This window comes from Coffea arabica, chromosome 2c (genome assembly GCF_036785885.1).
Source record: "Coffea arabica cultivar ET-39 chromosome 2c, Coffea Arabica ET-39 HiFi, whole genome shotgun sequence".
In the NCBI taxonomy this organism is placed as follows: Eukaryota; Viridiplantae; Streptophyta; class Magnoliopsida; order Gentianales; family Rubiaceae; genus Coffea; species Coffea arabica.
The window spans coordinates 70,611,665-70,630,064 of record NC_092312.1 but is presented as its reverse complement, the minus strand read 5'-3'; the positions used below and the strand labels follow the sequence as shown (position 1 = coordinate 70,630,064).

Genomic DNA, 18,400 nt, shown 5'->3' with positions numbered 1-18,400 from the left:
TTTTTGTTGTTTCCTTTATAATTTAAGTGAGTGAGAGTATACACTTCATTTTCATTGATGATTCTCTTCTTTCTTTGCTCCCCAATTTTCACCAGAGATCCACCAATGTCGATACTTTCGAAACTCAACTCTACAAATTTAACCTAGTTTTCTCTCTCCCCAGCTTCCAATTCAAGAAAAATTTATCGCCATTTCATCGAGCACTCTACATAATTTTGTAATTTAGGTTTTATTTATGTTGAATTGGATCCAGAATCCTCGATTTTTGCTTCAGATCAGAGGACAAATATAGGGCTTTTTGAGGGTTTTTAGTTCTAGTTGGTTGGAAGAAGTTGGAGTGAGAAATTGGAAAATTTTATTGGGGAAGTTTGGGGTTAAGCTTGTAATTGAAGTTTGAATTAGGGTTTATTGGGGCGTTTCCTTTTTGCATGTATCAATTATAGGTGGGGGTCCTCTGCTTCCGTGGAGGATCCCGTGAAAAAAGTTTTTCCTTTATCGGTTGTTTGAAAATTTTGATGTTGTAATGTGCATGGAGTGATTTCTAAAGGGGGATATAGTATTTTTTCCCTTCTAATTATTTTTGGGGCTGAAAGAATTTACTGGGAGTTCTGTAGCTAGAGGGAAAATGTTTGGGGGAGGTGGAGGCAATGGACTGACTAACAGTAGGGGTGCTGAAGGTGGAGATACAATTTTGGTACCAACAAGGTTTGTGTGGCCGCATGGTGGAAGGAGGGTGTTTGTGAGTGGTTCTTTCACCAGGTGAGGCAGTTCAATTGATGGGATTTTGATTTTAATTTGATCCCTTTTTGCTATTGGTATCATAGTTTATATTCTGGCATTTGTAATTTATGCTTACTTGATTTAATGAGTGCTTTTCAAAGAGTCTAAAAGCTTGTATTTTGGCATTTGTAATTACTTCAATTTATTCCTCCTGATTATAGTAATACGGAGTAACTCTTTCCTAGAAGATATATCTTATTACCCGCATATCAAAAGTATTCAGTGTGGCATTACGGTTACCATCTGTTTTCAATAGATCTAAAAGTTTGCTCATAATTAATTACTTGAACTAATAGCTCATGATTATGGCGGTAATAACTCTTTTCTACAGGCTGTAGGTTTTTCCTATTACAGTTATTAATCTTAATTTTGAAAATTTTCCATCTACTATTCGTAACTTTGAAATCATTTTATATGGTTAAGAGTTGACATAAAGACACAAAAAAAGATAACAGTGCTTTTCTCTTAAATTGGGAATGATGTGGATTATTGACATTTTGTCAATGTACAGGTGGACAAATCACATACCAATGTCACCAATGGAGGGTTGCCCAACAGTGTTTCAGGTTGTTTATAACTTGACACCAGGATATCACCAGGTCAGTCTAGTGTCTGATCAATATACACATAAATGGAATGCTGATGTTTTCCATTTGATTACAATTTCAAGCTTGATTTTATGTTTTATGGGCCTTTTCCCAAGCCTTTTCCCAAGCATGGTAATCATGTTTAACGGCCAATTCAGAAAGAGCTGACTGGTTTCATAATGCACAGTCTTATTGACACATGTTATGCGACCTATTCATCATGCATATTCTTTTTCTATCTTAAAGTGCAATTGTTCAAGTACTAAGTTGTAGATTTGACATCTGTGAATTCCCTTTTATTGTGGCCTTTCCATTTGTTGACATTTGTCTGGTGATGATCAATTCATAGGCTGTTGTTTTGCTGATTTTTTTGGCATAATTCATACTCTTGCATTGCTGTCAGACACCAACATGTATGAGGATTTTGTGTGTGATAGACTGAAATTCAGTTTATTGAGAAGAAAAGGGAAGAGAAAATAATTGTAGGAAGTCATAATGAACTGCACCTAAAAAAGCGGCCAAAAAGAACGTATTATTTTTTATATTCTAGGGAGAAAAGTAGTTCCGCTAGATTTAAATGATAAAACAAGTGAATCTCCCCATTCTTGAAGAAAAAGATACCTACCAGAACACGTATTTTGCATGAAAATGAAAGTATGGTTAAGGTGAACAATGGTATTGAGAGAATTTATTACAATATTGGTGGGATGCAAAGCACTGTGAAAGAAACTATTAGAGAGGCTTTGCCATGTTGAAGTAGCTGCAGCTAGTGTTCATCACTGTTTTAGGGTTTGAGCTCATTATTTTTACTTGATTGAGAAAGAAGAATGGTCAAGCAAGTATTTTATGAAGATGACAACGTAATTTAAGTGTGAAGCAGTTTACTAAAACTTCTTGGTTGAACTTTTAACTTGAAGATCGTTTTACCTAAGGCTGATGATAGGCTACTTTCCTTTGTAAGAGCAAAAATGCTAGTTTAGTAGCCCTTTCTTCTCCCAAGGTGTCAAAAGGTTTTGTGAATCCACCTCAAAGAAAGTCTACCACTGTATCCATTAGGCATATGTTAAAGCCAACAAAAACATCTGAATCCTGTATCTGATCAACTAGTGGCAACTCTTGCATATTGTGGATTAACTTGTAATTGTGGCTTCATCCTGTTTCACTATCATTTTACCTCAGTGTCAATGCCACAAAAAAAAAAAAAAGGTGACCTGTCACAGTTTAGTGGGTCTTGTTCTTTATATTTGATAGTTCTGGAAGTGATAATATGTTTCTTCTTAATCTTGTACAGTTTAAATTCTTTGTTGATGGGGAATGGCGCCATGATGAGCACCAACCATTCGTAAGCGGAAATTATGGAGTTGTGAACACTATTTTCTTGCCCAGTGAATCTGACATGGTTCCTACATTTTTTAGCCCTGAGATGCCTGGAAGATCTAATATGGATGTTGATAATGATCCTTTTCTTCGTGTGGTAAGAACCCTTTCGTAATGGTTTGATCACATATTAGATGCCTGTCTTCCCTTCTTCGCTCTGGTTAGTGCTAGTTCTGTGGTCGGCTTAATTATACAATAAGATCATGACGAATCACTGTAACCATATTGCATCTCATAGACTCTAAAAACAATATCTTCTGTAGTTTTTTGGCATGTAAAAAGAGTTTCAAGAGAATATGAAATGGTAATATTTGGTAAGTTATACAGAAAGTGAATTTTCATATTATTGTTCCTTTTGATATTGTCCCAGCATTGCTCTCTCTCTCTCATATGATTTATACATATCAAAATAGTCAATGTAGGGGTTTGTGGTTGTGTGCAGTAACTTTCAGCTTTGATAGACTTTTATGCTTTTTTGGCGATAGTAGTTTGACAATGTGAGGTAACACCCTGCAGGAAAGAGTTCCAGCTATAACACAGAATGATATAGAGCTATCTAGGCATCGAATATCAATGTTCTTGGCAATGCACAATGCTTATGAGCTGCTTCCTGATTCTGGCAAGGTTTGGATGTTGAACCTCTTACGCTAGATGCTTTATTTTGCAAATTGTGAAGTCAAGACCAGAGGGTTGTGCAGTTTCAGTGTTTGACCTCAATTTCCTTTTAGGTCATTGCTTTGGATGTCAATTTACCAGTGAAGCAAGCATTTCACATTCTCTATGAGCAGGTAAGTTTCATATTAGGAATGGTTGCCTGTTGAAGTTAGTTAGATACTTGAACTTGCATAATCTGAAGTTCCAATAGCTTTCTTTTGTCTGGGGACTTGCAACTGTTGGAGGTACTAGTAATGCTCATCGGCATGGTAATATATTTGTCCATGCATGTGCATGTTGGTTCTTTCCCATAATTTACAAGGAAATTTGTACTCTGGTTGCAAGAGTATGCCTAACATTTCCAACTATGCTAAATTCAATGTACCAAACTTTAGGCAGAAGGAAGAGTGGTTTAGTAACAGGATGGTGAGAATTTAAGATGCATGTAACCATATAATACTGTAAAAGTTAAGATCAATTGGTTCGGCCAAATAACTATAAATTGCATTCAGTTAATTGATTTGTTAAGTTTGTTGGGTACATCAGATCAGATTGGCAAGAGACAATAAGACTATTTTGTGCAACCTCCTTTTTTTTTTTTGGCAGCCAAACATTGTTTTTGAATTGCTATATCTTCATACCTTTCTGTTATTGATTCCCTGGTATGATTGAAATTGTGACAGGGAATCTCTGTTGCTCCATTATGGGACTTCCGCAATGGTCAGTTTGTTGGTGTTCTCAGCGCATTGGACTTCATTATGATTCTTCAAGAGGTATTGGTTCTTCTTTTTTTCCCCCTTCTTGTTCCTAGTTTTTATTTTTGTCATTGTTCAAGAAGATTAAAAATGTACTAATGATGCTAGAAAGCTTGGCTACGAATGAAAACTTGCTTGAAATTCTTTTGTGTAATAATTTACTACATGAGGAGGCATTAAGTTCATTTTGTTGTTACAGCAGTTGAGGTATCTTCAATCTCCGAAGGCGATCAAATTTATTTCCTTTTTTCCACCTTTTATCTGGTTTGTTATTGACTTTCATAGGACATGTTTTCCCTACACATGTAGTAAATATATCTTTTCTTGGTTTTAAATGTTATTGATTTTTTTTTTGACTTCATTCCTTTCAGTAGTACAAACCATGGTATTGAAACTTGTCCTGTGTCTCCGTTCTTACTCATATATTTTTTCTTGTCTGATTTCATTTTTCTTTTTGGGAATCGTTTTATGCTTTATGTTCCATTCCCCTCTAAGCTTCATAAATGTGTTATTGGATCATATACAGCTTGGAAATCATGGATCCAATCTGACAGAGGAAGAGCTAGAAACACATAGTATATCAGCATGGAAAGAGGGAAAGTTGAATCTTATGAGGCAAATTGATGGAAACTTGCGACCATATCGGAGACGCTTGGTGCATGTAAGAAAAATCCTTTATGATCTGATCACTGCATGGGCAACTAGTTGAGTTTGATCATATTTTCTCTGTGTCTTATTCATCTGGGTTCTCATGTGGGAACTGGGAACTACAGACTCCAATTATTGATTTTTTCAGGAATGATCAACATGCTTATTTATTGACATGGTCTAAGTAAAAGATTCCCTTTCTTTAACGCTTTGTTTCCTTGATTCAATCATCAATGTTGAGAATCTAATTCTAAAGAAAGGAATTTTGACTTTAGTCTTGTTTGATCATAAATTCAGTTTCTGCATTTTGAGCTGGAAGCCGTCAAGTTTGAAGACTATTGATCCTTCTTACTATTGCAATGAAAATCTTGTGGTGGCTGCTTTGATCCTTCTTACTATTCACCAGGATGTTTATGATTAATATCTGCTTATTTTCTGGCTTGCTTTCTATTGATTAGAGCTAGGACTTCTTTTTGGCTTTGATAGAAATAACACACTCATACAGACACACATGCACACACACACGTGTAGGCATATATATAGATGAATACACATGCATGTATTTAGGTCAGATTTCTCCTGGCTTTGATGATTGCTAGTTGTTCTTGCTCTACATGTTCTTATCAAATTTACATTTCATGCAATGTGCAGGCTGGGCCTTATGATTCTTTAAAAGATGTGGCTGTCAAAATTCTGGAAAACAAAGTTGCAACAGTTCCCATTATTCACTCTTCTTCACAGGATGGCTCATTTCCTCAACTTCTCCATTTGGCTTCTCTATCTGGAATACTAAAATGTAAGTTATTAAATAATGTTTTGATACAGGGCATGTCTTCTGTAACTAATTAGTGGAACAAATTTAGGTATTTGCCGACATTTTAGACATTCTTCCAGTTCCTTGCCTATTCTTCAGCAACCGATTTCTTCATTTCCTTTGGGTACTTGGGTACCTAAAATTGGTGATTCCGATGGAAAGCCATTGGCAATGCTGAGTTCAAATGCATCACTTAATGCTGCCTTGTCTTTGCTAGTTCAAGGTGACTCCCTTTGTTCAACTGGATGTTGTGATTTTACTTAATTTGATTGAAGCAGTTCTTTGGCCAGATATTAATTTTTAAAGGGCTCTAATTTCTGTCACTCTTGATGTTTTGCTTCGGGTTACCATATTGCTCTTTGATAATTATTGATATTTATTTCTGACCATATAGAGCCCTTCTAAGATCAAACAGCAGCAGGAGCCTTAGGGACTTGGTCTAATTACTAGTTTCTTTTTTGCTTTTGAAAAGAATGACCGTTCCAGTTGTTTCTGGTGCATGCGGTCATTTCACCAATTTTCTTAGTTAGTTTATCCTGTGATGCCAGTTTTCTGGTTTGATTCTATTCATTCTCTGGTTAATATCTTTGTTGTGTAAGTTGAACTTTGTCTAGAGAAACTTATTTACTGATAAATAAGGTTTGTCCTTCTCTCATATCTTTTAAAACGTCAGTTTCACCTAATTCATACTAAATATTTTATATTGTTCATATGAATATTATTCTGATCATACCCCATTTATGTTGCAGCTGAAGTTAGTTCAATACCTATAGTGGATGAGAATGACTCCTTGCAGGATATATATTGCCGTAGGTAATCTTTTGATTTTCAAAACAGTATCTCCAGAATATTCCTTCCCATCTACTGTAATTGACATGGTTTGACTATCTATATCTTTGGATCTTTTTTTTAAAATAATATTCTGTAATAATTTATTGACTTTTGGAGTGATCAACTTAGAGATAATAGAAATTGGGCACAATAGTACTAAATGATATTTTTGAGGTCCTAAAACACTTATTGAATGATTATACTATTCAATAAGCTTAAGTGAGGTGATTATAGAAGAAAAGCTTATACACAGTCTAGCGATCCAAAAAGTCAAAGCACAACAATGATTTGGAAGCAGGATATCTTCTATTGTGTTGTTTTTTATTATAATGTTCTTGATTCCTATAGTTCCTAATATAGGTGCTCTGCCTTTTGCTTCTTTTTGTAATAGTGATATTACTGCTTTGGCGAAAGACAGAGCATATGCACAGATTCAGCTCAATGAATTGAGTATTCAAGAGGTAATTGCTAAATGAATTTGTGCACTGCAGGACTCAACTTGTTTTTCTTGTATTCGTTGAGAAATTTGTTTTCTAAATGTCTGTGGAAATCTTATGTTGTCAATGAGTAAGGAATGACATTGTCCTATAAGAGAATAGAGGGAAACAAATAGAATGAGACTCCATTTATTCTCTACAAGCATTTCACTTTAATTAAATTCAAGGCTGGACAGAGTGGTTGTAACTAAGGAGGGTGTTTTTCATATCAGAGGATATGATTTTCTCCTTGAAGAGATATGTACGTGATTTATTGGGATGCTAGTCCTAATAGAATTTAAGAAAATTTGGAAATTAAAGTTAATAGTGTTTGACAGAAATAGTGCAGTATTCTTTTGAGGGGAATTGTACAAAACTTGCTATAGAATCTCTTTGCTTTGTAGTCTTTTGGAGAGTGGGACCTGCAAAAACCTTAATTTAGAATGCTTAATATTCTTCTGGTCAAAAAATTCATGGCTTTCTTGTGGATTATACCTGATGATTGATTGTGTTGTACAACTGAAATATATTCAACTTAGAAGGCTGTAGAGTTTGAATTTCCTAGTTTTTGTTGAACTCCTTATAAATTGCTGGGAAATAACTTTTCTTGATAACCAGAGTTGTGCTTTTGTTTTTAATTATTTTATTTTTAGTTATTCCTTTCTCCAAAAGGAAGTCCTCTGGGTCTGTAAAAATGGGTTCTTCTCCATGACATCTGTCTTTACTGTGAAGATTTAATTGACATCTGGTGCCTGGGGAGTGGGCTTATCTTTTAATCATTAACATCATTTTACAGCAGAGGATGTGGGATGAATATCTCTTACTCATGAACAGCTTTACATATTCGCACGAGTTGCCAAGCATTTTAATAAAAAATTTCTTTTGGTTTTGACCTGTTATGCATGCCCATGCCCGTATGGCTGTAGTATTGAAGTCCTTTGTTAACAACACAAGTGGATTTTTTTAGCAAGGCTGCATATAATAATAATATGTATGACCTTGGGAAACTGTTGCCATTGTCTGTAAGGGAGTATCTACTGTGTAGAAACTAGAATGAGGGATAGGAAATTCCTGTGTGGAGAACCCTTTGCAGAAAGTCGGGGATAGGGGGTTTCAGCTGATATACTGCTTTTATAAAATGTTTGTAATTTTTTTTTTAATTATAAATCATCATGAACGGGTTTATGTCCTTTGCAATGTGCAAAAAATTTTGTTCATAATGAAAAAGAACTGCATGCAGTATTAAAAGTTATCAATCTGTAAGCCATCTTTGATTAATGCACTTGAAAGTTGAAATCTTGCTCCAAGCTGACAAGAAAATAGATGTCATCTTTCCCTTGATATTTACTGCTTCCTGTTGTTTATTATACTTGTATTATGGTATTCGACGGGCAGTAGTGTTCTAGGAAGTTTTAATTGAAAAAAGGTTCAGTGCGTATTTGTCACGCAATCATGTCTTTTGGTCCTTTTCTTTGGCTTGCACATATAGGCATTACAACTGGGCCAAGATGCGAATGCTCCTTACAATGGGCAGAGATGCCAGATGTGTTTGCCATCTGATCCATTGCATAAGGTGATGGAGCGGCTAGCACTTCCTGGTAATTTTCTCTTTTTTTTTTTTTTTTCTTATTTATGGTGGCTGAATTTATAAAAGCTTACAGGTTATGAATAACTGGTTGGACTAGCGTTATCTCATTCTTATGTTTCAGTGGATTATACCAGCGCAAGTTCTGCATTCAGGACATGCTAGTCATCTAAATGAATTTTAATTCATGTTGTCTATCTTTTTGCTATTTTGATCCAGTTTCCGCCCTTGTTCTATTCCCAGCATTTAGTTTTAGGGTGCTTTAATCAGAGTCATAGGCAAGTTTATTTTTGAAACAACCATTTGTTATGCATAGACTCCAGTACTTCAAGGTGATAAACATTCACTCACTTCCTGTTGCGCACTTGCAGGGGTGAGGAGACTTGTCATAGTGGAGGCTGGTAGCAAGCGTGTAGAAGGGATTATTTCATTGAGTGATGTGTTCAAGTTTTTGCTTGATTAGCCAACTAGACAAATGTCTGGCAAGGGTACTTTGTGCCAAGTAGTCATTACTTACTTAGAGCAAGTATAGCAGCTCTGCTATGGTTGGAAGTTGCTTGATGCAATTGTGGTTGTCATATATTTTTAGCGTCTCTCTGGGTGCGCTCGCTCAAACTCTGAGCTTCACCTCTTTTAGGATACAAGACCGGTAGAGAGGAAAAAGAAAGAGAAAATTTCTGTAAATTTAGAGGACCCATTTTTCTTCACACCTTTATGTTCTAATTGTTTTCAAGCCCACCATTTTCTTCTCCTTGTTTTTAGCTATATTTCTGCGAGAAGTTCCTTCGTCGTCCTCCTCCTTGTGGTGGTTTTATTCGCATTTTGCAAACTTGTCTGCGGAGAGAATGTAGAGCAGCATTATCTCTAGCAGAGCTCAGATTGGCAGGGATTTGAGTCGTAGGCATAGGCTTGAAAGTTTGTTTTCTTTCTGCCCCCAACCTAACTGGGAAGAAAGGGGGAAAACACACTCTGATTAGCCAAAGATTGATAGATAACTTGTTTAGCTTCGTGGACTATAACAACTTCTTTAGCCGAATATGGCTTATTGTTAGTTTAGGAAAATTAGAATAAAAGTTAAGCTTTTGTAAAGTTAACTTAAACATTTGAAATACCACAACACATAATAGCAAAGCAATTGGAATGATGAGTAAAACTTAACTCATTTTCATGAACATCATTCAGTGTCAACTCTTGTACATGAAGACGGTTCATTATAAATTTGACATAATGCAAGTAACAAGTGATTCAATTTATGCAGTTCTCAAATTTTGCATAATGTAAACGAGTGATCTAAATCATTAATCAACATCATTATATAAGCTAAAAAAAAAAAATTATAGAGAACTCAACATCAATAATCAAACTGGGTGGTACCTTAATCAAAATATTCTAAGTCAAATCATGAAACCAATCATATTGGTCAATCATCATCAAAGTTATCACGATAGAGTATGAGATTGATGGTAATTAAAGTCAATAAATGAACTTTCATATAATGAAAGTAACAGAAAATCCAGGGAAAGGAGTTTAGAAAACATATCTAGAAAAAAACCAGACTAATGGCAAAAGCAAAAATTATTATTGCAAAATGCAACCAAAAAACTATTGTATTGAGCATACTAGTCATAGAAAAAAATTAAATTCACAGCAGCCAGAACTTTCCTAAGATTAGATTAAAAAATATACATAAAACCAAAAATAGGAAAAATTTCTCCCAAAAAAATTACGTAAAACAAATGCAGAAAAAGAATGCATACCTGCATGTAAAGGATGACGGACAATTAACCAAAGCCAAAGCCAACAGTTATGATGTAATACTTAAAAGAATTAACAAATCATGGCGTTCAGAGAGGCTCTATTAATGATCGCCAGCCATGTTAGTTACTAGACAATTAAAGGGCAAGAAGTGTTAATTCAAGTTTAATTACCAAACCACAAACCAACTTCTAGAACCTAGTTAATCTGCATCAAAAGGTGAATGACAACCTATATCCCAACCTGGACTGTTCAACCTGGAAGAGTTTACATGGTCACTTTTGGTGCTTAAGCTGCAGAATTGGCATCTTCGATAGTGGCCATTGCTCAAAAGTGCCATAAAAACTGATAATTACCATGATGGTTTGTGCACTCCTATAATCTTTGGCCGCCATTTTAGAACTATAGATGTTATTCTGGAATTGGCCGAGGTTAAAATGCTTTACATTGTCCATTACACCAGTTGTCAAAAAAGACAGCATAATGGATTGGCCAGGACCGAAACCTCCAGGTAGAAGTTCTTGCATCTTCTGTTGATGTTTTTTTGGATGGCCTCCATAATTGCAACTGCGAGGACACAGCCGCTTACAACAAAATCAAAGAACCAAAAGATTATGGCTAAACCACTTCCTATATGTGAAACCTGCAGGTTACTGAGGCAAGGGTTCAAATCTTGCCTCCCACCAAAAAATGCCACGTCTAAGTGGTTTGTTTCTAAAAATCCAGTCGGGTGTGCTGTGCACTCGTCTGATCCGGTGATGGTTCAGTCCCCTCCGGGTTATCCCTGGACCTCTTTAGGTCCGCCCCCTCCCCCTTAGTGTAGGATAGAATAGGTTTATTGTTTCCGAAAAAAAAAAGAAAAAAAAAAGAGTTGATTGTCGAAAATAAAGTTTCCAAATACTAAACCATAAGTTCATCAACCCCACTCACATTCATCAAATGTTTACCATCATCTAATTCTGGAGATTATATTGGTCTCGGCTTGAACTCTGTACCAATGCATTTTCATTTTTATATAATTACAAGTACTCCCCCAATGACTACAACTCGTTTGCATGACATTTTTTTTTTGTTGGACAAATCCCGTATATGGGGAAAGGATGCTAGCCTTTAATTTTATTAATTAAAGTTAGAAAAAAAAAAAAAGAGAGTTGGAGGGGGACTTAAGCCTTATCTCCATTACATTGACAATTAATAACCGGCAAATAATGGATGAAAACAAATAATAATTATTAGCTTATCATGCAGACATGTACTAAATCTAAACAATAAGCTATATCTTAATAAAGGTTTTTTTTTTTGGCTGGATTTACTTTAATTTTTGAGTTGAAGTGGGTTTGATATTTGGAGTGCTTATTCAAACTCTTCTTCAAATGCAAAATTAAACCATATCAACGAGAAAAAGAAAAGAAGAAGAAAAGGAAATGCATGATGTATGGCGTCTCTTTAAGCACTTTGAAGAGAATTCGGTTTACAGATCGTTGCTATACAACATTTATCTTATATAGGGTATATCTTGAATGACCAGTTCATATTCTTGATTCGATGATGCAGGAGTTGCTTGTAGCTAGTGTTAGAGAATTCAGGAATGCCATCTTTGCTTTTTGTTGTTGGCAATGGAATGGAACTCTTTTCAAATTGTTTGTTATAATATATAATGTTTCTTGTTTTTGTAATTCATTTTTTAAAATTTCAGTTTTGAGTCAAAGTGGACTGCGGTGAATGAAACTACTAATAACTTTCTATTGCCAGAATCGATTTGAAAAGAGCAGATAAAACAAGGGAAAAGGACAACCACTAACAAAGAGATTGGGCAAAACATCATCCATTGTAGACAAGATTAATTCCAAGTGCTCTATTCTTTTTATTGTATGGTTTTCAGTTCAAATAAAAGTCTTCTGTGGACAGTAAAATTAATGACTTTCCATCGTAGGGGTCGACGGGAAAAGAGAAGATAAAACAAAGGAAAAGGGAAACCTGCAATTAAGTGGATTAGACTAAGTACTATCAAGTTGAGCTGACATTCCTCGTACTCCCTGCTCAACGTTAAACGAGGATTGATCTCTAAAAACCTCTAGTTACGTTCAAATGTGGGGGTAAAAAAAACGTACACTTCAAGTCTTTAGCTAAGGGAAAAAAGAGAATACATGCAATGGTTGATCATAGTGGGTACATTTTGAATGATTTTCTTTACCATAAATATGGGTTACCCAGCTGTGAAATCTAGGATGAGATCTCATTCCAGCCAATGTGGAATGGAGGAAGGGGTTGTTTGCTTGAGTATATTTTTGGGCAAATGAACTGCTGTATACAGTGGCGGAACCAATACCCTGAAGTAAGAGGGTCAGGTCAATCCCTAATAGCGCTTGAAATGAAGTCAGGACTGAAAAACCAATTCATCTACCTAATATCCAAATTTAGTTTGGTTCTAGTAAGAGTTTGTTCGAATTTGATTCACGAAACTAATCAATCTAAGTTTGAACAGTAGTTAATTTGTGTTTTGTAAATTTTTAAATTCGACTCGAACTTGACTTGATTAGTATAAAATTTGATCTTCTAGATAAAATATTTAAGCTATCTGAGTTCGACTCGATAAAAACTTGTTCAAATTCAACTTGATAAATAAATAAATCAAACTTGAACACAATGTCAAAATCATTAAAATAATTAAATAAATTTGAACACCAAGGTGTTGGGTTCATTTAATGAAGCATTAGTATTGTTAAAATCAATGAATATTTATGTTAAACATATATATATATTTTTTTCTAAATTTAATATGTTTTGAAGTTCATATTATGCTTAAATTTAGAAGTGAAAATCATTCTCCCTATTTGAATTTGGAAACTTAGAAAGAATTTATTCTACAAATAACTTCCATAATTAACTTTAAGTAGATCCAAAATTCTTGTGATATTAATACTTATGAACTTTTAATTGTTTGTGGGTCAATATGGATAAAAAAGAGAACTTGCTAAAATTAATGGGGTTTAAATAAGATGTAATTTTAAAAATTTTTAAATAATTTTTTCAAAGTTAAGTGCCGCCCCCCCCCCCCCCCCCCCCCCAAAACCAAAAAAAAAAAAAACTTACTTACCATGCATACATATGGCTCCGTCACTAGCTGTATAGTTACTCAACTATATATTTTACGAAGACTGTGAGATGATGGTCGGTCCCTCGACTATAATTTCAGCCAATTAAATACTTCAACTGAATATATGTTAGTTGATAATTTCTCATAATTTAACTACCTGACTTGGGACAAAAAAGGAAATAGATGTTATCTCACTACTTAAACATTAATGACATTATCAATTTATCATATGTCCGGTCAAATATCCCAAAAAAAAAAATTCCAACGAGGAGAAGCTGCTTGAATTTACAGTACAGATTTTATTATTAATTGCAGTCTTTAAAATTTGCATGGTTTTGGTTTTTGTTAAATTCAACAATGTATAGACGATGCCATTTTTTTTTTTTTTTTGGCAGTTCATTCGCATTTGGCAACATTGGACGGTTTCTTGCATGCATGCATCGGAAGCGATCTTTGTGTTTTCATTGGTTAAAGCTCTTTGTATTATCCATTAATTCTATTTGCTGTTGTTTATGCATTTCGTTGGTTAAAGTGTTGGGGATAATACAGGTGAAAATGACTAAAAATTACAAAGCAAATGATACAAAAAACTTTAAATCGCGGCTCATGATCACTTTTCTTTAGGGTTTATTTGTCCAGAATTTTGTGTGCAAAGAATTTGGACAAATATCCTTTAGGATAATTTGAAGGGTATTTATCTTAACTTTTACACAAAATTAGACAAACCTACTTGAATAATTAATGGTGTGCTTTTGCAAAGAACTCTAGTAGTAAGAAAATGATCTTCTGCAATAAACCATCTCTACTAGACCTTTATAGAGTTGAGATTGAAAATGATCAAGAGTTGTAACCTTTCACCACTTATTTGTGTATTTATGTTGGTCAAAAGATTACTGAACATCAATGCTAGTGTTCAGACAGTTTTTGAATGTTTAAATACCATTTAGATGGTAATTAACTGTCAAATACATGAAGAGGTGCCAAGTAGACTTGAACAACTTCTAAGCATTGCAGAACCAGACAGTGATGGGTCTTATGTTGGCTTCTAAGACAGCCCCCATCGTAGGCTAATTGCTTAGAATATGGACGAAAAAAAGATTAATCGGACATCCATGGCTTTGACAGACCCATGGTACGAATCTATGGGTGCCGGGTTGACCCAAAATTCTACTTAAACCTTCTGACACCGCTGATAGCCCGGTAGCGGAAAAACTTTTTTTTTTTTTTTTTAATAAAGTTGTCGGCTGCCGGGTTGACAAGGCCCGGTAGCCGACACAGCCCGGCAGCCAGTCCACTTTTTGAAAAAAAAAAAGTTCCAACGTTGAATTTGAGGTTTTCGAAGCCAGAGAGTTTGGACAAAAAAAAAGCCTGCTTGAATTTAGGCTTGCTTTAGCATCTCGTTTAGCATTCCGTGTGGAGACTTCACTTTTCTGCGCATAATGCAAGGAAGCCAACTCTACCATGTGAAGATGCAAGGAGGCCAACTCTACCATGTGGAGACGCAATTAATCTTGTATATTCGGGCATTGGAAAGTGGAAAGTTCGATTAATCTTATTTTCGTCCATATTCTAAGCAATTAGCCCATCTACAGTGAAAAGTTCATTTTTCTGCGCATAATAAGCAGAAGCAATGCAAGGAGGCCAACTGTAATATGTGGAGACGCACAAAGAAGTATATTGGGGCACTAGAGAAAGCGGATTATGCATGGATAAAAAATGTTATATATTTTAAAATCATAATAAAAGCCCTCTTAAAAATTTATTCATCATCTAATGTCCAATACTTATATTTGGTAAATTAAAATAGTTAATCAAATATTCTATTATAATATAAGTAACTATATGTCATTGAGTCGATTGAATAATAATTTATTTTTTCTTTTTTTGTCATTTCAACTAGTTGTCTATCAAGTTTCAATTGAAATAAAAATTTTATAATTATTTAAATTATTCAATAAAATAATCAATTTAAGATGAACATAAATATAAATACATTAAATTGTATTATTGAAATATTTGATTTCATATGAATGAAAAACAAGAAGAAATGGCAAGAAATTTTTTAAAAATTCATGTGAGTTCTTTATATTGGTAATCACCTTTATTTGTTATTATAATCATAATACCTGATCATAACCGATTGAAACTCATATCCTAATACTATTTACAACTAAAGTTACTATATACTCCAATTAAAATTTTCTTTTTTTCACTAAATTTTCTTTTATATATGATGTATGTGTTATCATTTGTTGATAATTAACATAACGAAAAGATGCTATTTAGGCTAATATGTCTTGACAATGTGGATTACTTTTAAGGATTTTAATGAGAATTAGACCACATTTTTTATGGATTCAATCTAATTCACATTTTATGTCATTTGAAATATAATTATTTAAAACATAAGGGACCAAAAAATACGAAGTAAAACTTTTGACTAATTCTGACTTGTTTTGACCGTTATATATTATAGTTTTGTATTAGTTGTCCTAAATTTGGCTAAAATAAAAAATTTGCTATCATAATTATTTTGGTCAAAATATCACAGATTAGTTTAACTGATAGACCAAACGTTGGGGGGACCAAAATTGCACATGTTCCTTTATCTTAATCACATTTGATATCCCAACCCTTTCTTTTATATTTACGCCTCAATTATTTGAAATATGAAACTCAATTAAAAAATAAAATCTACCACAATATTTGACATGTACAAAATTCACTAAATAATGTTGAAAATTTCACCCATTTTCCAATACAACAATTTCACCCTTTTTTTTTAATTAAAAACTTATGTCGCTTGACGTATTAAATCCGACAGTCTTTTAAGTTAATTAAATGACGTTTCAAAATTCGAATAGTAGAAATAGATGAAAACAGATTTGTTAAATCAATAATTATTTCTATAAGATGTTAAACTAAACAAAGGCCGTTTTAAACAAAAAATCTCATTCATTTTACAATAAGATGCAGTTCTCAAATTGTTGAAAAATTATTTGTTAAAATTGCTATGTAATTTTTAATGTACAATATAATTTTATAAATATAAATTTATTATGCAATATAAAAACAAAATAGTCATATACAATGTCTATCATAATTATCCTGAAATGAACTTTCCACCGTAGACGTAACCTATTGCTTCTGCTTCTGCTTAAATGCATTCTTCTATAACCCCCATTGCTTAAATGCTTCTGCCTTTGATTAGAGCCGAAATGTTTGACTGACACTTTTTTTTAAAAAAAATTGGACGGCCGGCAGCCAGCTTTTTGCAGAAGTTGTCAGCTACCGGGCCTTGTCAGCCCGGCAGCCGACAACTTTATAAAAAAAAAAAAATTTCTGCTGCCGGGATGTCAGAGCTGAAAAAAAAAATTTTGAGTAACTTTTGGGTGCCGGGTTGCACCAGACTAATGTCAGAGCAATAGATGTTCGAGTTTTCTTTTTTTTTTCAACCATATTCTGAGTAATTAACCCCCATCTTACAACTGTTCAAATTTTGAAAATATCCAACATAAAAATATTTTAATAATCCATTATACAGTTTTTTTTTTAATCCAAACTGGACATTGGAGAATTGAACTTTTGTTGGAATCCAAGTCTAGTGAAAGAATATAATTAGAACCAGCAAAAGTTACTCTTTGAATAGCTCTTTGAATGATTATAGATTTTAGTTTTTTTTATTAACTAAAAAGACCTATAATCATAATAATAATATAAAAAAAAAAGACGCATTGAGAGTATCACAAAAATTGATTATCCAAAATTGGAATCTGTAATAGTTAAAATAATCAACCAAGAATAAGCCCTTTGTCATGGTATTTGCCTCAGTGCAAATCTCACTGCAAAATTCTTTGTGGTTGCTCATGTCTATTGGATGAGAACGTTTCATTAATTAGAGAAATGAAGTATCTCTCTTATCATGCAACTCGATGCACCAATTTAAAACAAAATTAAAGATTAAAAGAGTAAAAGGAGAGCATTTTCCAAGCACAATAAATATATCCCACTATAGTTGCTCTTATTACTATTGCTTCAAAACCTTTGGAAACAATTGAAAATAGCTTTTTTACTAAATATATCCCACCATACCAATACTAAATTTATAAGTATATCCTCATATTTGGAATTTTATGCTCTTAAATTTGCATTGCAGTTTTTTTTTTTTAAATCTTTTTGAGAAGTGAAACTGCTCTGGCCTGCCAATTTTTCGTGTCATATAGGATATTGAGCTCTACTGAGGATGTCTCGGTGACAGCCATAAACCTAATTTAGATCGAGAACTAGATACCGATAAAACTGACTGATATTCAATCTTTAAAGTTTGAAATGTAGGAATAGTTGTTGAATTTTGATTCCAGAGTTTTTTATTACAGGCTAAATTATCAAATTTTATACGTCGATAATATGTTATATATTATCAACAACCTACTGTAACTTATACGTTCACTAACTAGCTTTTTATGTTTAATAACATTTTAAAATCCAAGTCTCTCTTTTGGGATGCGCCAATGTGTCATAACACTAGAATATGTGAAATTTTTGCACTACAAAATGTGTTTCACAATCTTGTAGATTAAAGATTAGGATTATGTGACCTTAGAAACGCATTAATTAGGATTTCGATATCTTGATTACACTCACAGTTTGCTTCACTAATCTACGCTGGAAAATCCTATGTAAAAGTTTGGATAATCTATAAGAAACCATTTTGTGGTGGTGAGACAAATCTTTTGTCAATATTATTCACCTAACCCCAGTTCAGTTGTGATCATTAATTTTTGTGTATGCATGTGATAATCAAGGAGATATAACTTTCTTAGTATTTTTCTTCAGAACAGATAGTTCTCTGATCCAATAAAACATGAAAAGATTGCATTTTCTTACCTAATAGGCATCCAAGGATTGGTGATAGAAAATAGAGCAATAGATGCATTGAAAATTTGAAACCACATAGGAAGAACGTACAACAAACTTTTTTATTCAACACACAACTTTAAGTAAGAAATATATATGGGAAAATGTCTCCATGCGAGATTTT

At 33.7% G+C, this 18,400-nt stretch overlaps 1 protein-coding gene across 1 annotated transcript; it reads left to right on the top strand.

The window, feature by feature from the left end:
* The first annotated feature begins 475 nt into the window (after nt 1–475).
* LOC113727632 (sucrose nonfermenting 4-like protein) lies at nt 476–9,245 on the top strand. Its single transcript, XM_027251901.2, has 13 exons — nt 476–759; nt 1,292–1,379; nt 2,659–2,841; nt 3,261–3,368; nt 3,473–3,532; nt 4,082–4,171; nt 4,680–4,814; nt 5,453–5,597; nt 5,665–5,838; nt 6,365–6,428; nt 6,838–6,907; nt 8,412–8,520; nt 8,879–9,245. The coding sequence occupies exons 1-13, from the start codon at nt 626–628 to the stop codon at nt 8,968–8,970; spliced, it is 1,452 nt and encodes a 483-aa protein (XP_027107702.1). The 5' UTR covers nt 476–625; the 3' UTR covers nt 8,971–9,245.
* The last annotated feature ends 9,155 nt before the right edge of the window (nt 9,246–18,400 follow it).

Excerpts from the sequence above, each read along its gene's own strand:
- LOC113727632 (XM_027251901.2), top strand. The coding sequence starts at position 626 with ATGTTTGGGGGAGGTGGAGGCAATGGACTGACTAACAGTAGGGGTGCT. Across the intron at positions 2,842-3,260 it reads ATGATCCTTTTCTTCGTGTG|GAAAGAGTTCCAGCTATAAC; the intron begins GTAAGAACCCTT and ends AACACCCTGCAG. Across the intron at positions 4,172-4,679 it reads TCATTATGATTCTTCAAGAG|CTTGGAAATCATGGATCCAA; the intron begins GTATTGGTTCTT and ends GATCATATACAG.